This window comes from Lycium ferocissimum, chromosome 5 (assembly GCF_029784015.1).
Source record: "Lycium ferocissimum isolate CSIRO_LF1 chromosome 5, AGI_CSIRO_Lferr_CH_V1, whole genome shotgun sequence".
Taxonomy (NCBI): Eukaryota; Viridiplantae; Streptophyta; class Magnoliopsida; order Solanales; family Solanaceae; genus Lycium; species Lycium ferocissimum.
Genome location: NC_081346.1, coordinates 64821587 through 64843982, shown reverse-complemented (window position 1 = coordinate 64843982; position 22396 = coordinate 64821587). Strand labels below are relative to the sequence as shown.

At 33.3% G+C, this 22396-nt stretch overlaps 3 protein-coding genes across 3 annotated transcripts; all 3 read left to right on the top strand.

Annotated features, from left to right (window-relative positions):
- Positions 1–707: 707 nt before the first annotated feature.
- LOC132057083 (uncharacterized) lies at positions 708–3584 on the top strand. The gene is made up of 5 exons (XM_059449522.1): positions 708–853; positions 948–1068; positions 1392–1495; positions 3082–3213; positions 3321–3584. Exons 1-5 carry the CDS (start codon positions 851–853, stop codon positions 3345–3347), a joined length of 387 nt encoding a protein of 128 aa, XP_059305505.1. The 5' UTR covers positions 708–850; the 3' UTR covers positions 3348–3584.
- Positions 3585–7547: 3963 nt separating this feature from the next.
- On the top strand, positions 7548–7940 carry LOC132057931 (uncharacterized). The gene has a single exon (XM_059450511.1). The coding sequence runs from the start codon at positions 7548–7550 to the stop codon at positions 7938–7940; it is 393 nt and encodes a 130-aa protein (XP_059306494.1).
- A 3132-nt stretch (positions 7941–11072) lies between these two features.
- Positions 11073–17797, top strand: LOC132057082 (probable proteasome inhibitor). Its single transcript, XM_059449521.1, has 9 exons — positions 11073–11401; positions 14195–14366; positions 14530–14676; positions 14762–14848; positions 16637–16714; positions 16837–16871; positions 16957–17023; positions 17113–17190; positions 17503–17797. The coding sequence occupies exons 1-9, from the start codon at positions 11227–11229 to the stop codon at positions 17579–17581; spliced, it is 918 nt and encodes a 305-aa protein (XP_059305504.1). The 5' UTR covers positions 11073–11226; the 3' UTR covers positions 17582–17797.
- The last annotated feature ends 4599 nt before the right edge of the window (positions 17798–22396 follow it).

Here is a 22396-nt window from a genome sequence, read left to right as displayed (position 1 = left end):
GAGAAGATGATAAATCTTAAATGTATAGTGAGGAAGAATAGAGAGGTACATGTATTTCAAAAGTTACTGGACCAGTTATGAAATGTAATTTTAGAAAAATAAAGCTACGAAAATTAAATAAAAAATAAGGTAGTTATTATTCATAAATAAGTCTTAGAGGTAGTGCGGAGTATCCTTCAAATGCACCGGTCTTTAATTTTTGGTCCTTAAATTGGTAGTCTTTAATTTTTGGCCCTTTCGCCTAACACCATGAGGTTTGAGGTTCGAATCCTGGCTCAGTAAAAAAAAAAAATAATTCACAAGGCAGAGTTTTCTGGCAAAATTAGGCCTTTTTCGGGACAAAGTTAGGCTTTAAGCCAGAGTTTTAGCATTCCTGAAGGCAAATCTCTACCTTAAGGTAGAGATTGACAAACTCTGCGTGAAGGTTGCAAAACTCTGCTTTGCGAGTTCAAACTCTACCTTGCGATTATTTTTTTTTAATTTTTGACTGAGCGGAGGGTTCGAACTTGAAACCAAAAGATTCTAGTAAAGGCCAAAAATTAAAGACTACCCCAAAATAAGGGTATTCCGGCGAATTGCCCGCGCTGAGCCGGCCCTTATTGACAGCTCTACTGTTTTTGTAAGCATTGGGACAAAAAGCAAAAAAATAAAATAAAAAATTGAACGAATAAATAAAGAAAATGAGAAAAGGAAAAAAGAAAAAAAATGTTGGGATATTTTTGGTTTTTGGTCAATAGACAGCAAAATAACCCAATTTATATAGTGTCGGGCAGAAGAAAGAGTTTCCTTTAAACCCTAGCATCTTTCCCTAAACCCTAAACTCTTCCTTGTACCCACACTAGCGGCTGCCATGGTTCTCTCCCTCTCTCTTTCTCATAATTTTATTGCAAGTCTTCACTTTTTTGCTTGACTTTTCTTATTTGTGTGTTGTTGGTTAATTACTGCAGGCAACAGAAAGTGTGAACCCAAAAGCATACCCACTTGCTGATTCACAGCTTACAACTACCATTATGGATTTGGTTCAACAAGCTGCTAACTATAAGCAGCTTAAAAAGGGTGCTAATGAAGGTGCTTAACTCTTACACTTGCTTTATATATGGTATTTTGGTTAATAAGTTACTGTTATGTTAAGTGCTTAACTAAAGATAGAGTAAACTGGGCTGGTTTCATTTCAGCCCCAAAGGAGACCTGTTTTTAATCTTTTTTTTTTTTTTTTTGTGATAAAAGCCAGAAAGATTGTTTGAGTATTATTTTGTAACTTTATTATATGGTCTCTGTTATGATTTTGAGACATCAAGATATAATTTTTTTTGTACTTTAGAGATGAATGTCCCGCTCATGCTTAGTGGTTAACGAAAGATGGATAAAATCGTGTTTTTGTTCTGTTTCAGCGACGAAGACACTAAACAGAGGAATTTCAGAATTTGTTGTCATGGCCGCAGATACTGAGCCCCTTGAAATCCTTCTTCACCTTCCGCTCCTGGCCGAAGATAAGGTGATTTATATTTTGCCTTTTTCTTCAAAAAGTTACCATATTCTTTCACCCATTTTTGGTGTTGTGCCTTGTTTTTTTATTGAGTAATGGACTGAACAGCTCCAAATAGAGGTAACGAATATTGAGTATCTATTATAAGGGACTCTCGCTAGGTCAAGATTAAGAGCCCGTTTGGATTGGCTTATAAGTTGCTTATAAGTTGTTTTCAGCTTTTTTGAGTGTTTGGGTAGTTTTAAAGCCATTTTATGCATAAAATAAGCCCAAAAAATAATTGGGCCCGTTTGGTTTAGGCATCTAAAGCAACATAAGTGAAAACAACTTATAAGCCAAAAAAAATAAGTTGGTCTACCCCAACTTATTTTTTTTGGGCTTATAAGCTGGAACATCCAAACAGGCTCTAAAACTTCTCTCTCTCTCTCTCCTTTTTTTTTTTTCAGGTGTAGTTATAGGCATTTTCAAGAGTTATGTTTGGTACTCTTTTGTGTTATATTGTGTGAGGTTATATTATTCTGATTTCAGTTTCTATTGAAACCATGTGTATATTATGCACATTCCCCTTTATAAACTTATCATTTTGAAGATTTTGTATCAAACAAGAGTCTTCTAGCTGTTTCCTGTTTTGTTCTATGATTTGGCATGTAATATTCCGTTCCTCTTGAAAATATAAGTAAAGCAGCAAAAGACCAACTCTGACTAAGCAAATTCTTCCAATTTCTTGGCATTTTCTATCAATTTCATTGCATGGTGTTAAATGTTTTTGAACTAGTAAACCAGTTGCCAGGTACCAATAGTAATGTTACTTGTTAAGTTTATTGTCTTTGTTTTGACTCAAGAGGTTATGGAGAATTTGCTGAGTTAGTCAAACTTATGTTTCTTGCTTATAGAATTTGAAGTTTTTAGGTGTTCTTTAAGGTAAGATCAAGAGAAAGACGGGGGACTACTTTTCATTTAAAAAGTCTTTCTAATGAGGTAAATTGTGGTGAATTGAACTCGTGATGTTCGGCTACCATACATCCATGTTAAGTACTTTTCTGCTGAACCAACGCCCTGGGGCAACTTTTATCAACATGGCAGCTCTGTGGATAAACAAAGAGAACTGGATAACATATATAAACTGATGTGATGTGAAAAGATTTAAATTAGAATAAGAAAATCACTCTCTATGATAAGCAAATGCACTTATGTACAAAAAGCTTTGACAGCTAAAAAGGAGAAATCTTATTAGAATTATACAGTTGCAAGGGATGCCATTATCAGTAGAAGGGCTAAATTACCTTGCTTTTACTCAACTGTTTTTATTTGTTGCCTTTTATTATATCCAATTGTTTCTTTGTTGTGTCTGCATGGTCTCTTAGTTATAGTTATACCTAGAATTGTTGTTCTTGAACTGATCCGAGTATATGATTCGTTCCTGTCTTTCAATGCTACTTTTATTAGACCAACCTTGCTCAGGTTCGGGGCAGCTTGTATCCTTTATTTGGTGCTAAATTATTTTGCGTGCTGTTCAAATGATCTTTGAGATAACAAGGGAGTTTGGTTTTAAGTACAGAGTTCTAACTTTTTCCTTTCATCCCAAATTCTTTCAGAATGTGCCATATGTCTTTGTCCCTTCAAAGCAAGCTCTTGGCAGGGCATGTGGTGTTACCCGTCCTGTGATTGCTTGTTCGGTGACGAGCAACGAGGGAAGCCAGTTGAAATCTCAAATACAGCAATTAAAGGTAATTTTCTAAAGGGTTGTTTCTCGTCTATTTATATGTTTATTCTTCTGCATATTGATCTCCTTGCGTTGTGTAATACTGAAATGCGTGTTTCTCTTCTAATGCAGGATGCCATTGAGAAGCTCCTCATCTAAATGTTGAGCCTTTGCAGCATGAATGATGGGCCTCAACTTCACTTTTGAGGCTTGGACTGAAGTAGATGTCCCGTTGGTGCTACTTTTTTATCCTTGTTTCTTTTTTGTTCTTGAATTTTATGACTAAGAGTACCCATAGACGCATGAAAAATTATTATCAGGTTTATATTGTAGTTAAGCCTGAGTTTATTATATCATGTATCTATGTTTAATGTAATTCTAGTTTTGATCTGATCATTTTCTTCTAGCACCTTTACAGCATTTGGTTGAATCATATGCTCATTTCTAGTCGGAGTTTGACGTTCATCAACGTCTTATCATAGTTAAACTTAACTGGCTTACTCCCACTCTGTTTCGCATTTGATGGTATTATGTTGTTTTTAAGGGCCATTGAGGAAGTGCATGATCAAATTTCAACCCTCCAACCGTCTAATGAGGTGGGGTAGGGGATAATATTTTTTTTTAGTAAATATAGAATTTGTTACCAGGTTAAATGAAATTAGCGAGTAATAGCTTAGGTGCATGTCAAGGGTTTGAATTATTTACTGCATTTTGAATGTTGATTATTGAAAAAATGAATGAAATAGGCGACTAATAAGGATATTGATTCAAAATTTGAGGTTCTGAGAATTTCACAGGCTAAAAATTCGGTTGGTGCAATGAAGGATCCTCTTTGCTTCCTCTTCGATATAATTTGTCAGTTGGTAAGCTTCTAAATTATCAGCTCAACCTATTAATCATGGATTGATCATTTAACCCCAATTTTAGGCTCTAAGTTCATTTCACCAAGTTTTGGTACACCTGGTGGTCTCTATGATTTTCTTTTCAAAAGGTGATCATAAAATGAATTATAGAATTTGTCCAAGTACTATGCATTATACAATTTGTCCAAGTACATTTCATAATCAAGTCGTTAACTAATACTACTTGATCTGTCTTAATTTATGTGGTACACTTTCTTTCTTTTTTGGTTTGTAAAAAAGAATGACACCTTTCTATAATTTGAAACAACTTAACTTTAAAATTCTTATTTAACTTTAAATGAAATGATTTACGGACACACAAATATCTAATGTTTGTTTTAGATGACAAATTTCAAAATTCTTTCTTTTCTTTCTTAAATTTTATGCCCAGTCAAACAGTGTAATATAAATTGGAACGGAGGGAGTAATTACAAAATTTTGTACTCAGCATTTCCAGGAACATGTGGTCTTGCGCCCCATTGCTACCTTACTGAAAACATCAGCCCAAGACCAGGCTGCACGTGCAACCTTTGTTGGTTTTGATGATTGCAGGATCTTCAGTTGGCCATCGCTTTGCCAGCAAATATCTCTGTTTTAAAATGGATGCAATAAGTTTTTTCATAATTGAAGATGAGACAGTGCGCTGACATGCAATTAATAGCTAATATTATGCAATTAGTATGGTGTCTCCCAGTCCAATCTTTCTTATTTTATACATTAGGTGTTTCCCATTTCATGGGCATCTTAGTTAATCAAATCCATAAACAAAGGTTTCTACAAATTCTTTCCTTGACTACTAATGAGACACCCATCGGATTTGTGAAATGTTGTTTAAGCTATCACATTATAAAGAAGGAATCATTCTAAGCAATTGTAAAGAGGTTTTGGCTGCATTATATGGGATAGTTGTAAATTGATAATGGGACTTCAGCAATCAATTAGATCGGATTGTCATTTGATGAAATCTTCAATGTTTCTCACAAACATGATGCTCATCAGTTATGGTTTTGGTCGAGGAAAAGAACAATGTTTGTCCAACAAATGCAGATATTCTTAGATTCTTGGTTCAATTATTGCTACTAATGTTGGGGAGAAAATAGTTCTCGAACTGTTTTGATCTTCTTAGTTAAATTTAAAAAAATTGGCTATTAGTTAAATTAAAAAAAATTGGCTATTGTTTCATTTTCATGTACTCAATATTTACACCAAATTAATAGATGCATGATATGTTTGTACATAAATACATTTTACTATAGTCAAAGGTCCAGAATTTGCCCTGAACTTTACAAAATCCTCTGAATTTACCCTCAATTGATATATAGTTGGGGTTAGATCTACTCGTCTTGTTACAAAATTGGGATAGATTTTCACTTATTGACTAACCAAATAAACTTTTCAATATGTGAGCTTTTTTTTTACAAGAAAAGGGTCAAATTTTCCCATGAATTATATGAAATGGTCCAGATTTTTCTTTGAACTTTGCGAAATAGCCCAGATTTGACCACCATTTTCTCAGTCCTCTCCCTCTAAATCGATCATCACCATAAAAACTTATTCGCTTTATTCTCAAAAATACAATTTGTCTACTATTACTCCACCATCACTTCTCACTCATAACATTCACAGAAACACATGCAAATCCACACCAAAAGTACCATCTAGAGGATCCTTAGGCACCATTTTACCTCCGCTAGAAGACCAACCCTCAACCACTATAATCCCACCTTGACCGTCACAATACTGCTAAATGAATAAGACCTGAATTTTGTATATCTAGGGTTGTTTCAATATTAGCAGGTCAATATGAAGCTATGACATCACTATTGGTGATTTGAGAAGGATTGGTGATGGAGTTATGTTGATAGAGTCATTACCGAGTTGAGAATTCAACTTAGAGGTGGAATCAATTACTGTTTGAGTTTTTGGGCATATTTAAGGCTTGAGAATGATTCATTTTAAGCTTGAAAGATAGAGATCTGGCCGTTGGAGGTCCTGAGAGTCGAAGAAGATGATGATGTAGCCGCCAAAATAGTGACTCCATTCTTCAAAATTCAAAAACCAATTTGGATCATTTCACATGGTTCAAAGAAAAATGTGATCATTTTCCATACTAAAAAAGACTCATGTGCTGAAATGCTTTCGTTGTTAGTTAATAATGACAAATCTAGCCCATTTTGATAACAACAAGGGTAAATCTGACCCTAGTTATTAACAGATGATCAATTTGGATCATTTCGCAAAGTGCAAGGCAAAATCTAATCTTTTTCCATTTTTTTTTTTAATATATCTCGACCTTATCAAATCATTTTACCCTAAATTTGTTTTGGTATGTAACCTCGAGCGTGAATAAGTTTTTACTATTCTGCTCCTATCTATAGTAGTCAAACTCCGTTTCACATTGATGAAAATCATGTCCATATAATTGATCATTCACTATTGTTTAATGTAGAAACTTCATCTCAGTTTCTTTCTGCATTTGCTAGACTACAACTGTCAAAACTATTAATTTAACTGTTAGACACAGCTGTTGGGAGATGCCAATTGTAAAAGCTAGCTAGGGAAGGCCACATCCCCCAACAAAAGATTCAACTTAAGATTTATTGAAGTTTGTATCATCCATTATACTAAGCACACTTTGAGTAATATTTTGAAGTAAAAGCACTTAGGAGTGTGGTCCAGTAGCCAACCAAATGGATGAAAACCTGGAGATCAGAATTTAAATTTCAATAGAAACAAAAAGTGAGGTGATTTCGTTTTATTTGGCTAAGTTTTGGGAGGCAGAATTTACTCAATATTTATTTTGATGGAAGATAACATATACAGTACCAGTGAAATAGTTGAACAATACTAGAAATAGGGATTTTTCCCACCGACATTAGTGAAAAATTTGTACTATAAAATATGATTTTCACCTCATTCCCACCGAACCAGTTCACTGGAAAACGCATGGTGGGAAACAGGTTTCCATTAAAACGCTGGGAAACTTCCTAATTTTTCCGTGTAAAACACTACTATTTAAGTTTTTTCCACCGACATTTAGTGGGAAATAAGTCAAATAGCCACTAAAAAATTTTCAGTGAAAAAATAGAGATCTTTTATTAGTGGAAGTATGCACAAATAAGATCAACCAGAATATTTGAAAATAAATGCTATCAGTACCTTACAAAGAAACATCATGTTCCCTTCATTAATTAATCAAGTTGGTATTCCAAATAATCTATCGGTTCCACGTGCACCTTCTTTGATTTCCCCTACTTTGCAGACAATTTCATAACAACAATTAAATTATTCTTCTAAAAAAACTGTTTATAATTAAGACAATTGGAACTTTCCATCCAACCACATGGTTGTGAGATATTCCATTGAAGATCTCTATAAATAAGGCTATCAAGACATTGTCTTAAGCAACATTACCTCAAATAACAAGCATTCAACACGATTTCAAGAATTCACAACCATGGCTAAGTTTATTGTTCTTTGCTTGATTTTAACATTTGTGTCTATAGCCATGGCTGATAATGCATCAAATTTTGCAAATTCTCCTGCTTCTAGTCCATCATCTTCAATTAGAAAACTTGGAATGCACCATCTAAAAGAAGAGAAGAGCATTAATTTTCCCAAAGAAGTAATTGGTTCTCCACATCAACAAGAGGATAATGAAGTTGATCAAGATCATGATGAAATCAAGATGAAGCATCATCATTCAGTTGATAAGTCAATTTTTGGAGGTGGAGTGATTCTTGGAGGCTTAGCAACAACATTCTTTGTGGCAATCTTTTGTTACATTAGAGCAACAAGAAGGAAGAGTAATGTGGAGCCTAGTTCCCCTAGTTCCTCATCAGCAGTATGATTCTAGTGGATTTTGTACACTTGCAATTAGAAAATTGCAACCCCCTTTTGGTAGAAAATTGTAAAGATACCATATGTCAATTCTGATTTTGGAATTTTTATTGTACAAAAATTGAATAAAAATACAGGTGTTTTACTCATTGCCTATCTACTTAGATTCCATTAGTTGAAAAAATGATTTGGTCGTGTTAGTGTGGTATTTTAGGTCCTATAGTTTCTAGTAATTTTATGATCTTGTTAGAGATTTATATGCTTTCTAGTACTTTTATTTTATTTTGTATAATATTGATTAAGATGAACGTAAAATGAAACGATAGTCAGCGAAAACTCATATAAGTGATTCATACTCGATCATTTGGGATTAAGGGATAATTGTTGTTGTCCTCTATCTCTTATTTGTTTCATGATCACCCAAAAGAAAAAAAGTGATAGATAACTTTTTTTTTTTTTGGTGGGTGGGTGTAGCGGTGAGGTGAATGAATTTGATTATTTTTTTTCCAAAATATTATTACCAAAATTTAATTTCTTATTATACAATAAAATGTAACACATTTCTTACTATCAGGTTCATTCACCTTTTTCAATTTTTGTATATGGGTTTTGGGTCGGTGCAGGTCGGATCGGTACTTTTTAATTTATTAAATAAAAAGTAAAAAAGAGTAAAATATATTATTCATCGGAAGTTAAATTTTCCGACAGATGTGATTTTGTTTTAATAGGTTGAAAGTTTTGTGATATTTGTGTTAGAAAACACAATCAAATGACTTTAATAAAAAAATTCATAATAATATGACAATCTATGAAATTTCCTCTAAAAAAAGATGAATCATCCACACACACACAAAAAAAAAAAAAAAAAAAAAAAAAGATGATGAAGAAGAAAGAGAGAAAAAGAGAGGAGAGATATAAGAAACAAGACATTTATATGAAAACTATAATTATAACTATATAGAAAAATGAGTTTAGATGTAGGATCGTCGACATAGTACTATTTAGAAGAGGCTAGAGCAAACAGGTGTTGGCCGACATGTGGGCTAGCCAATCAAATGGTATTTTCGGTATTGCCTCATTTTCATGCCTTAAGTATATTGTACTTAACTGCCTAATGATTGTACTTTTTCATTCTTGGACATCAAAAGCAGCCCATATTTTACTTTTGACATTTGTGTTCTCCCAAAGAGCTGCACTTCAACTTCCTATGTTGTGGGGCCATCTTCTTTTTCTATTTTCATGCCTTTTGATTTTGGATTTTCTTTAACACCAGTGGACCCCACCTATTAATTCTGGATCACAATGCGCTTTTTCATAACTTGTTCATTTTAGTGATTCAATTTTTCATATATTTCAATTGTTAATTACTCCACTATTAAGATTTTATTTACACAACATATTAAAGATGAAATAAGGAACTCAAAGATTATAATATTGTTGTTGTTCTTAATAATATTTTTACTAATGTTAAAATATTTATCCGGTATTAATTTTACGCTTAATGAAATAATTTACTACCACACAAATATATAATATCTCAAAGCATTTCAACTAATCTGAAAAAATATACTATAACACAAATTATAGAACCCATGCTTCCAAAATTTCTAGCTTTTCACAAGTGACTTTCAAAAAACTTTGTCAAATATGTTGAAAATTTCTTAAAATTGCATAGAGAAAAAATTGAATTAGTTTTGAAATGTTGATTAATTATAACAAAGAAATATCGCAGAATATGTTGAAAGATTCTTATAATTACATCAATTAAATTATAAATATATATTGGGCCTGTGCTGGCACGGGTTCCAGTATCTAGTAATGACAAGAAATTGTTAGAAACATATATTTCTGGACCAATTAACTAATTGCTACTGGGCACTCCACGTCGACGAAGTTTCATGCTTCCAAGCTTTTTGCGAAATTAAAATAGCTTTTTTCAACACATGGCACTTCAAGGAGTATTTTAATATAATAATAAGGGAAAATGGTCAAAAATATCTCTCTATTTTGAAAAAAGGGCTAAAATATCTTTCGAATTTTTTTTAGGTAAAAATATTCCGCCCATTATTAAACTTGTCAAACATACTCTTTTTTAACAGAAATATTCAATCTCCCCAAATAATCATTTTTTGAGCCGATCCATTATTAATCCGACACAATAAAATATTAACCCCTAATCCACCAAACAATAAAATATTAACCCCTACTTCACCAAACAATACCCAAACGTTCCCCACCCCTAACCATTTCCATCATTTCTTGTGTCCCGTCTAGCTGTAGTTTTTCTACTTTTATCGTTCTCTTCGTGCCATACTAGAGATAATCAATGAACTTTACATGTAAAAAGATTATGATTTGATTCACTTCATAATGCAGATTTTCTCCTAACTCCAAATTTAGAGACATAAAAGTCATAATATCAACGGTAACATTTTAAGGTGGAACACGATACTGGCAAATGCAGATAACTCAGAGATGTCATATTATTTCAGTAACCTTTCTAATGGAACACAGTACTGGAAACTATGAATTAGGGGTTAATATTTAATTGGATCGGGTCAAAAAATGGTTATTTGGGGCGATTGGATATTTCTGTTAAAAGAGGGATATGTTTGAAAAGTTTAATAACAGGAGGGATATTTTTGACCCAAAATAAGTTTGGAGAATATTTTTAGCCCTTATTCCAAAGTAGAGGGATATTTTTGACCTTTTTCCCTAATAATAATGTACACTTCCGTCTTAAATTATCTGTCGCTTTTTTGTTTTATATGCCCCTTAAGAAATATTAATTAAGAGAAATAAGTGACTACTTTATTCTTATTTATTTGTAAGGTATAATCTCTCTCCATTAAATGTTTATCCTATTTTTAATTTGAGATAACTATTTTAAGTAACCACGACGGATAATTTGAGATGGGAGGAGTACTATTTCAGAAGGGTTTATAATAATAAAAGTAAGAAATTCTCAAAAAATTTAGGAAATTTTCGATGCATTAATTCTTCCAAAAACAAAAACCGACATGTTTTTTCTTGATATATTTTTATTTTCCATATTATATTCCTTTTAGAATACGGTTTTTCTTTTCCTAGCTTTAAGTTATTGGTCTTTCCTGATTAGAATAAAAAAAGAGAAATCGGTTTGGGATATATATTGCCTTTTCTTCTTCTACAAGCACTAGACAGTTCTCTTTCATCAAAGAACAAAAAAAAAAGCAGTAAGTTACACTCTTTCAAAGGGCAAAAACAGAACACTAATCTTCTTCTTCTTCTTCTTGTCATCAATCAATTCCGTTAGAATGGCAACAGAGCAATCAGTTATGGCAGTAATACGGGCCGCCCGGCCCACTTTCCGTCAAGCCCACGACAAAGTAGCGTTTGCTGTACACGCTGCTTTTCTTGCGTCTGGGTTTGTTCTTCACGCTACTGGCCCTAATGCCTCCACTGATGACGCTCTCTCTTCTTCCTCCACTGGTAACGTTTAATTTTTCGGGCTTTGCGGGTTTTTTTTTTTGACCCGAGTAGGTGGGATAGTGGTTTGGGTGTTACTTCCTCTGTATCAATTTACGTGATACTTTTCGTTATTTCGAGAGTCAAACAAGAAAATCTTTGATCGCGGTTTATTAGTATGCCCTTTAATTATTGACTTATACTACTTTTACTTAGTTTCTAAGTATGGAAAAAGATTGTATGTTCGAATTCACGGTCAAAATAAAGCAGTGTGACTCGAAATCCGAATTGTATCATATAAATTGAGATATAGGGAGTAGTATTTTTTATTTTTGGTATGGGTTTTTGATATTCAAAATGGGAATTTATGAAATTAGAGTTTTTAAAATCAAAGTTTTGTGCTTTTGGCGATGATTATGTCTTTATTTTTATTTTGCTTTTGATAGTTTAACTTGGTTGAATGTAACTCTAGGATTGTGTTATTTTAGTGGTCGTTTGGTAGGGTGTATAAGAATGGTGTTGAATAGGGTGTATTAGTTATGGTGAGATTATTTCTTGTCAACTGTTTGGTGCGGTGTATTAAAAATAATATGCATCGCATAATTTCTAGGAAAATTACTTCCTCCATCCCAATCCATGTGGTACCATTTGACTAGGCATGGTGTTTAAGAAAGAAGGAAGACTTTTGAAATTTGTGGTCCAAAACAAGCCTTAAATAGTTGTGTTACTGTAAAACTATCTCATAAAGTTAAATTGTTTCTAAATATAAAAAGGTGACATTCTTTTTGGGACAGAGGGAGTAAATGTTTACAAAAAACACCCTCCACATTCTTTAGCTTTGAGGGACTTCAATGGCATTTTTGGCTTTAACCATGCGTATGCATGTATTAATAGTCTTGGTATTGCTATGTATTAGTTATACATAGGTTGAAAAAGTGTACCAAACAAGGGATTTCTTGTAGCAAAGCTAATATATGCATTATTTTCTCTAGTACATCCTACCAAACGACCCCTTATTTTGTTTTAGAAATTTCTTGAGTTCATAGGATCAAAGCTGAAAAGCTGACTGCTACTGATTGTTCTTATTTAGAAGCTCAAGGCTTTGGTTAAGGATTAGTATTCTTAAAGAAAGGTTATTTCCTATTGCTAAAAACCAGAATGGAGAAATTTTCCTTTTTAAAAAATAAAATAAAAATAAAGATGAATAGAGGAACTTTATAGAGAAACTGGCACCATAAGAAGACTTTAAGTCATGAATCATGCTTTCCGTTATATTCCTCCTAAGAATACAATGGAAACACTGCCTCTGGGATTATTTGATTGGAAGTGGCACAGGTAATTGGAAATAGAAGACATTGAGGGTGTGTTTGGTAGAAGGAAAATTTTTTCTTGGAAAACAAGTGATTTTCTTACTTATTTTCTAGCACTTTGTAAGTAAGCAAGAAAATGTTATTCCAAGAGCATTTATATGTAATCTAGCAAAACACTATGGTGCTGGGCAGTGGGGGCTTGGGGTTGGGGCATTGGGTGGGGAGGAGAATGTCACTTGTGGAATTTATTTTCCCTACTTCCATTATGGAGGTTATTTTTTTTTTTTTTTTTTTAAATTTTTAAAGGAACCTGTTATGCTAGAGAAAACGTTTTCCATAACATTTTGACCCAACCAAAGATGAGAAAATTGGAAAGGAACATTGAAGCTCAATTTTAGAATACAAACTGAAGATCATGAGTTTGGTCCTTTATTTAGAGGGTTTCTTTGATAAACTTTTATGGTTTTCTATGGAGCTCTAAATGGTCATACACGTGTTCTGTAGGGGGCCCATGTTTGTGGCTAGACATAACTTTGATCTTTGATTTTGATCCTCTTCATCTACGTTATCATGTTTTCTCTATTGAATTTGATCTAGTATGTCATCTTTCTCGCGGTTTATCATTCTTGATGACTCGACTTGAATGTGGTCAATGGTTACGTTTTAATTAATCATAATCAGCCTATTATCAATCTTTCCATTCGTCTTTTTGATGTGGGAGGAACTCTAAGCAGAATACTAGTTTGTTCAACGACAAACTTGATATGTCAACCATGAGTATATTTCTCAAAAGCCATTTAAGTATAATGAATCTGAGATAGCATGCTGAACTCGGGTGTACTTCATGGCTTGCCACTCAAGTCCTTCAGCTTCTTCTATGTTTCCCAAATCACAGTGGGGGTTCTTTTTGCAACTATTTGGTGCATGACTGAATTATCTGAAAGAATTAGATGTCAACTTCCTTGATTAATTAGTAAAACAAAGGATTAGATATAACTTCATCTAATTTTTTCGCTTTATTTTTTATAAGTAGATGTTAAATTTGTTTTGGTGATTGGTTAGCGCATTTTTTACGTCAAGTAAGTACCTATATAGGTGGGATTGTTATTGTATGAAGTCGTGCTGTAGCCATCACAATTGTAACTGATGGTTTACTAGGTTTACTATTTTGAGTGGAATATCATCATTTTGTGTTTCTTCTTCCCATTGCAAATTAGTCTCCTAGTGTACGTTATTAAGGTTTAGCCTGTCCTTGTCTAGTCAAAAGAGAGGGAAGATGAGTACCTGCCTTGATTCAAGTCTGTTCTATTGTACATCTTTGTGGGTGTCAAAGATTAACGGAAGCTTCAGTTTCTGTTAATATCCCTTTTATTTTCCTTTTCCATTTTCTTCCTCTTTGCAGTTCTGTTTCTGAGATTTTCAAGTTATTTGAAAGAAACTTCATTAATTGGAATGCTTATATCCATCATACATATTTACAATGATTGTGTCTCTTTCTTTTGAGTAGATGAGGTGGGGATTGATCATTGGAATGAATTTGAGGATAGTTATGCGTTCGTGTATTCAAACCCTGAGAAGAGCTCCAAAAAAGTGTTGGTAAAGTGCCTTGCAATGAACAATAAACTGCTTATAGATGCATTCAGGGATGGCGATAACGAGCCTCTTCATCTTGAACTAAGGCAAGTTCCTTCGTTCCTTTACATCAACAACCCTCTGGGTCTGCCCTATGGCCCCTACAAAGGGTGGAACAGAAGGCATCTGTTTTCCCTTCCATTGCTAATTGCTAGTTAATCAGGGATTACATTCTGAATGTTCTAATGGGTCCATCTTGGTAATTTGCAGTGTTGAAGACTACATTGTGGAGGATGGGGGAGCTAACTACAACACCCAGTTCAAGAATTTGGGAAAGCTGGTAGGAGAACTGAACAAAGCAATTTTGACTAAATATAGTGGTTCTTCTACGGCAAATTCCTCTACTCAAACTTCAAGGTATTTGTAATCGGTTTTTTTTTTTTCAGTTTGTGTTTTAGTGATGTCACCATTAAAATCATGAATTATGCTTCCTTTTACGCAGTTCTGAAAAGGGAGGACTCAGGGACCAGCCTAATGTTGAACGCCAACCTGACTACCCGTATCAGCGTGAAGGTTCTTTTCCCTCAGGGTAATGTCATTAAAATTTAGAATTATGTTAGCTGAATCCCCGCGCCCGTGTCCGTACTTGGATCCGTACCCCCGAATCTTAATATTTATATTATGAAGGATCTGACCTCTAGATCCACACCCGGATCGAATACCCGCACCCGAGTGCGAGCAACATAGTTTATATTCATTCAAGAGCGAATTAGTTAGTCCATTTAGAAATTCCACTCTGGAATAGCTCCCTCATCTTTCTCTGAGTTATATGACAGACATCTTATCCTTTTTTGGGAAATAGCTTAATCATTGGAGAAGTCACTCTTATATTTGAGGTATTTGGGTATTATTCGAGGGTTTATTCACCTCTTAGGTCTCTGTATCGATCGCTATGGTGAATCGCTTCGCTAGATCCTTGAACAGTAGCCCTCTGTGCTGCTGTTGGAGCTCATAGCAGTAGTGACCTGCTCTTGCTGCTATGTTTTTTCCCCAGCCTTTTCCTGTTGTTTAACTAGCCAAGGCATTAACCTTGTTAAGTGATTTGGCTTTGTCTTAGATTGGAGAAATTTTCTCTTAAGAAGAGATCTTTATGCTATATAAGATACTTGTCCAATTTTCCTTCTTTCCGTAGAAGTAACTCCCATCATTTGAGGAGTTGCTCCCATACACCCAACCCTACTGCCTTTGCAACCTAGTTTTCAGGTTTGTCCTGTAGGTTCTGTGGTGGTCGTAGGATTACATTTCCTCATAAAAGGCCTTTCATCCTGCACGTTGGGAAATAACATAAATTTAGGTACTCAGGGTTGTTCCTGATAAAAAGTTGGGATGCAGTTGTTACTCTTTGTTCACCAGGAAAAAAAGTTGAGATGAATTTTGTCTCTCTCCCACTGGTAGGCTTTTCAACCATTAAGCTCAGAGCTCTCTCTGTCCTCTTGTTCTTTGTCATACAAAGTCCTCGTAAATTTTCCACTCCACTTAAGAAAGTGCAATGATTTTCTTTTCTCTTCCACTCTTTTCAGCCGCTTCTTTTAGTGCCCCTGTTTCTCAGATTATACCAGACTATAGCCTATTTGGCCAAGCTTCTAAAATCAGCTTATTTGAAAATTGCTTTTGGCGAAAAGCAGTTTGTGTTTGGCCAATTAATTTAAAAAGCACTTTTGAGCAGCAATTAGTGTTTGGCCAAGCTTTTAAAAAGTGCTTATAAGTGTATTTTTCTCAAAAGTGCTTTTCAAAAAAGCGTTTTTGGGCAGAAGCTATTTTTTAAGCTTCTGAAAAACGGCTTCTGCTACTCCCCACAAGTACTTATTTTCTCCCAAAAGTTTGGCCAAACACCTCATTTTTTTAAAAATAAGCACTTATTGAAAAAAATAAGCACTTTTGGGGAAAAATAAGCTTGGCCAAACAGGCTATAAATAAGCTGAAACCCCCAAGGATGTGTTTTTAGGAATTCTTGGTGTGTTGTATGGACCAAAAGCAAGACATTGTTATTTGAGCACTTGCTAAGTGGAATCCAGATTTAGTTTGTTTGTAATGGTCTACGTTGATGAGTTGTTAAGTGGTAGTGGCTGTGGCAGTGATTTGTACTATTTGTAACTTGCTGGTGGTCAACTAGTAAGGCTGTTCTCCAAGTACAGACAGCTTTTTTTGTTAGTAAGCAGAAATACATGTAGTATTGGTCATTGACTGCCCCTCCTCCCTCAAACCTCCCGAAGGCATTGAACTGACCCATTGGGAAATTCTGTAGATTTCGAGTTTGATATCGTGTTTTATTGGATGTGGCACATAATTTTTACTTATTAAATTGTCCGGATTACAGATATGTGGTTCCTCCCATTCCTGGTGTTGGTGGTGGTGATCTTTTCCCCGGGCCTGGTGCTGGAGTATACCCAACCAGGTTTGTTATCTTTTCCGTTGTTTATTTTGTCATGGTGAATGGCACTTGCCAGTCGGTGTGTTCTAAGTTTTATATATGCTAATCTTGTCTTCCCTCTCACCCCACCCTATCTGTCATTGTAGAGGCGGACCAGGAGGTGATGGGAGCATGTTTGTAGGTATGTGACTAGCCTTGTCTGACTTCAGGTGAGAATTCCAAATTGTGCCTTTTGCAAACTGAACTGTTTATGTTTTATGATGCAGGGCCTAATGACCCTCGATTTTTTGGTGGAATGGGTGGGGATCCTACTCGTTTACCTGGAGGACTTCCGTAAGTCTCTCTCTCTCTCTCCCCCCTTCCGTTTCAGAGATTGGAAAATGTGTATAGTAAGATTGTTTTTATTTCGTCTTTTCGTACAGGGGTGTTCCACCTGGTGCCCGTTTTGACCCGTATGGTCCACCAGATGTTCCTGGCTTTGAGCCAGGTCGCTTCATCAGGTAGTTTGATGCAACATACTTTTATGCTCGTTAGTTTTTGGTGAAATTCCGTTTTTCCATCTAGGTTTTTACTTGTTAGATGTGAACCCAAAATTGCTATAGCAAGCATAAGTAGCAAAGAAGGAAACCTCTAACTCTACTTTAGTACCTTCTGCTTTTCTCCTTGATAAAGAATGTACATATACACGGCGATTACAATATTCTGTTGGCAAATACATTCTTGACTGAAACTAATCCAGCTTTGCAAGTTACTTCTGAGATGACGTTAAGTTATTTTGCCTCTTACTAATGGCATCTTATTATTGCATGCAGGGATCCGAGGAGGCCTGGAGGCGGTGGAAGGCCTCATCCAGATCTGCCGCATTTTGGCGGTGATGCTGATTTCATATAGAGTTGTACGGCTGACTTGTTACGAAAGACAGGACCTAAGATACACTTGCCTCCTTTTTCCTTTTGTCGAATTCTTCTCTCGTTTTAATTTTCGGAGTATTGTACACTGCGGATTGAGTATGTTGGGTTAGTCAACAATGTATATAAGTTTTGCCAACTTTAAATAGTAGTATATGTTACCATGTTGGCCAAGATTCTGGTTATTTGGTTTTCTGTATATTCTCCCTGCTGCGACATCCTTTTTGTCTATGTGCTGTATTACGTCGGTGTTCATGGAAAATCTAACCACATTGAAATCGGATCAAACTGAAGAACAAAGTCGGGACCCTTTTTTTGTTTGGTTTTGGTTTTGAAAATGCATAATGTGGTTTGAAGCAAAAAAATACTGGAATATACAGTCAAACCTTTCTACATAATGTCATTCAAAAATTTGGTGTTCTTATATAGCTGAAAAAATATTCCTGTATATATTGGCATTTCATGTTTAGATTTCACTTAGGTGTTATAAATAAAAGTACACAAAAAATTATTGTCCTGTACTTTTTATGTTATAAACAAAAGCAAATACTTGTTAATTTTTAAATCTCAATTGATTTTCATAATTCATTAACTAAAAATTAAAAAGACTAATACATTACTCATAAATTCATAACTAAATGTATCATACCGATAAAAAATTAAAATCTAAGGAATATATCCACTAATTTTTATTTATTTAAAGTTTTAATATTTCAAGTTTGACGTAAGAATCCTACAATTCTAGGTTGTTCGTAAATTTTAGTCTCTTAGTGATAATATAATGCTTGAATTGACGAAATTTTTTGTCCTAACTTTCAAAGGGCAATTCAATAGCTTTTTCTTGAAGGCTGTCTAAGAGGTTTTTTTTTTCTTCTAATCGAGCAATAATATTACTAAAATATCTCTAAATCTGATTCAAGCAGCTCTTTAAAGAGCCAAATTGAGATTTTTCTGAGGGTAGAAACGAAAATATACATATAGCGTCGCCTCCTCTCTAAGAGCAACAATTGACTCTTTTATCTTACCCCAATCTTCATCAGCACTTTCATTGTCACCTTCTATAGTTAGTCTCTTGTTCTTCCACTCCATTGACTTGTGCATTAATCTCTTCATCGGTGTAAGTTGCAATGATTGGAAGTGCTCCGTCAAACTCCATATAGTTGTAGCACCTTTGCTTGATTGGTGTTATAAGATGGGATATGGGCTATAATTTTTTTTTCTTTTAGTTATCCGTACTTGAAATTTACTATGTGCATAACCATTAATGATGATTACCACAAATATTTTAATATTTTGTATACATAATATATTTTTACGAAATATTATTACACCATATTTGAATATGGTACGTTATAGAGAGGTAATTTTACAAAAAGTGTATCGCTATGATGAATGACACTGCTGTTATAGTTAGAATGCTGCTATAGAGAAGTAAAATATAACATGAAAAATCAATTCCGGAGAAAATCAAGCTGTTATAGTAAAATGCTATTATAATGAATGACAATTATAGAGAGGCTTGACTGTAGTTTTTTTTTTCTTTTTTAAAAGGTCCAAAGATTGAATAAATTGAAAAAATCAAGAAAAGCTGAAGCAAAGTAAGACCGACTTAATTGGTTTGATTTGATTACAACATTGAAATATTGACTTAATTGATTTGACTACAACATTGAATTATTGACTCAATTGATTTGATTTTTTCTTGGAGAAAAACTGACCTAAATCGAACCATGAGCCTCCGGCGCCTAAAGGACATGTTTTTTACGACAAAATTTCAAAAGGAGTTGTGGACTACAGGATAAATCAAAAAGGGTTTAGGTGTACTAGTCCACGATTTGTAGCCTCCTTTAACGACCTCCTCTACCGTCCGTCTGTGAGTCCCTAATTTTAAAAAAATAATATTTTGCTTGTAAATCGTGTACCCCTACACGATTTGCAAAGCATTTTTTTTTAAAAAAAAAAAACTAATAGCAAATCGTGTAGGAGTACACGATTTGCAAGGAAAGTTTCCTTTTGCAAATTATGTACCCCTACACGATTTGCCTTATGTTTTCTTTTTGGTTTCAATAAATACATAATAAAAGAGAAAAATATGATAGTTAGTCCTTTTATTTGCAAACCATAATAAAAAGGAATTTTGTCATCAAAATTGAATATGGGTTAGATTTTTAGTTGAATCATCAAAATTGAAGTTCTCAAATTGTTTGCTCAAACTGTTTAGACTTTAGATTATAATAATTTGAAAAAACAGCTTAGATTACATTTTGAATTTGTCAGATGACTTCATTTTGGATAACAATAAATAAGAAAATTTCTTAGATTACATATGATGTGGTAAGTAATTAATCCTAAGTGGTAAATTTTATACTTAATCAGTTATCTAATTAAGTATATTTAATTTTTAATTAATTATAATATGCATTTTTTTAATACTTTTGTTAGTCATATTCACAAATTTATCATAATTATTGTTGTTTCATTACTTAATTACCCATATGTTGGGGGAACTTACACAAATACTAATAAATATACAACTATTTACATAACCTACAACTATTTTTTTATTTACAGAATCTACAAAATATAACCTATAAATGATGAAAGGAAAAATCTTTAAATATGGTCAATTTCGTATAAATATGGTAATAAATTTATAAAGTTATTTTTTCTCTCCTTAATTTGTCCCTACAAGTTCTCCTTTCCTACCTATCATTAAGGAAACATTATCTCAAACCCTATGATATTATACTATAAATAAAAAATGTTGTTATTAATAAAAGGTTAAAACTAAGGAGTTTCAAGAATTAGTGATAACGAAATTAAATATATATCAAAAAATATTAAATACTTTTCTGAAAATCTCCAACATACTCAACTAGCATTCTAATCAATAGACTAGTATATTATTTATATGATATACATTATACTACAGTTCTTTGAACGAGTATATATATATATATATATATATATATATATATATATATATATATATATATATATATATATATATATATATTATATTTTATATTTTATATATTGCCTTTGTTATATACTATATACGTATAATATGATTTGTTATATGATTTATACTTTTTAGGTATATTTTCATGTCCTTCTCTTATACCATATATTTTCATGTAGTTTTCTTAATATTAATAAATTCAAATAATTTATTTTAGTCACAAGAAAAAATTGCATCAGTCATCAAGTGAAAATAAAAAAGACGAATAAAGAGGAGGAAACGAAAGAAAAAAGATCTTTTTAAAACGGTAGATGGAAAATGGGATGTGACGTTAATTTTGTTTTGTTCCTAAAATGAAGTATTATAGATATTTTAGGAAGGTAAAAGTTGTATTTTGTAATTAAAAAGTTAAAATTTTAAATAAGTTGTATTTATGTAATTTTTAGAAAGTAGTTGTAATCTTTTTAATTACCATTTTAATAAGTTGTATTTGTGTAACTTTTCCCATATGTTATGATATAATTGTAAGGTTTTTTTTTTTTTTGGTCGAAAAGGAAATTTTATTTCAACCAGTTGGAAATATTTACACTGCCTGCTCTTTGGACTATAGAGTCAGGTTTCTCCATGATATAATTGTAAGGTTACTTCATATTTGACGGTAATATCATTATAAAAATAGCCCATATATATATATATAAGGACTGACTATCATAATTTTCTCTTTTTATTAGTATGTTTTTATTGAAACCCCCCCCCCCCCCCCACAACACACAACAAAAAAAAAAAAAAAAAATATAAGGCAAATCATGTACCCCTACACGATTTGCTATTATTATTATTATTATTTTTTAAATTGGGGACTCATAGACGGACGGTAGTGGAGGTCGTTAAAGGAGGCTACAAATCGTGGACTAATACACGATAAACTCCTTTTGGTTTCATGTTTTTTGAAATTTTGACTTGAAAACATGCAGCTTTATCTCTAATCCCAGCATTCATCTAAGTGAAACTTCATTTAGATATGGAAACAAGAATCAAAGTAACTTTTGCTTGCCCTTGCTGTGCCCATAAATTTGTTTCTTTCCCTGTATCGTTTGAGGACAGTGCCTTTGAAAGACAGCTTTAGCAAAATTGCCAAGAGAATTTTGTCTGTCATTTCTGCCGGACTGCATTGAAACTAGAATGGAACTTAGTAGGGAAAAAGACTTCATAGACCAAGAAAAACAACATTTGGTTGAAAACATGACAGGATATTTGTTTGTTGTGTAGTTCAACTTGTCGTACCAATGTAAATTTTTCTTCAGAATGATATGAGCAAAATAATTAATATTTTCAAGTTTTTAATATGCTTAATATCACCCTGATGGGGACCGATAGCAAAATTGTTCTTTTTCTTATCTATAGCAATTTTTGACTCTCGAGATTATATGCGACAAAAAGAAAAAAAGTACGTTAAAATATAAATAGAGCGAAACCAATCCATATGTGAAGTAACTTGTAAGTTGTAATATAACATTAAAACCCAACTGTGTGTGGATATCTGCACAAGAAATTTTTTTTGGCATTATTAGCTATTGGTGGCACCAATGCCTTTTCGTTTAAATAGACTACCTCCGTCTCAAAATAAATGTCCACTAATTTTTTTTTATTTTGCTTCAAAATAAGTGTCTACTTATAAAATCAAAACAGAATTAACTTTATTTTTTCGATTTGCAAAAGTGTTATTAATTAAGAGTAATTTAGTCAAAATACCTATTTTTTCTAAGAGTTATTATTTTCTTAAACAGTGTGAAAAAAACTAAGTGGATACTTCAGAAAGAAGAAGGTCACCAAGAT

What these genes read in the sequence shown, in the direction of transcription:
- LOC132057083 (XM_059449522.1), top strand. An exon ending in TAAAAAGGGTGCTAATGAAG is followed by an intron (nt 1,069 to 1,391) that starts GTGCTTAACTCT and finishes GTTCTGTTTCAG; the next exon opens with CGACGAAGACACTAAACAGA. An exon ending in CGCTCCTGGCCGAAGATAAG is followed by an intron (nt 1,496 to 3,081) that starts GTGATTTATATT and finishes AAATTCTTTCAG; the next exon opens with AATGTGCCATATGTCTTTGT.
- LOC132057931 (XM_059450511.1), top strand. Translation starts at nt 7,548, where the DNA reads ATGGCTAAGTTTATTGTTCTTTGCTTGATTTTAACATTTGTGTCTATA.
- LOC132057082 (XM_059449521.1), top strand. Translation starts at nt 11,227, where the DNA reads ATGGCAACAGAGCAATCAGTTATGGCAGTAATACGGGCCGCCCGGCCC. An exon ending in TCTCTCTTCTTCCTCCACTG is followed by an intron (nt 11,402 to 14,194) that starts GTAACGTTTAAT and finishes TCTTTTGAGTAG; the next exon opens with ATGAGGTGGGGATTGATCAT. An exon ending in CGTTTACCTGGAGGACTTCC is followed by an intron (nt 17,024 to 17,112) that starts GTAAGTCTCTCT and finishes CTTTTCGTACAG; the next exon opens with GGGTGTTCCACCTGGTGCCC.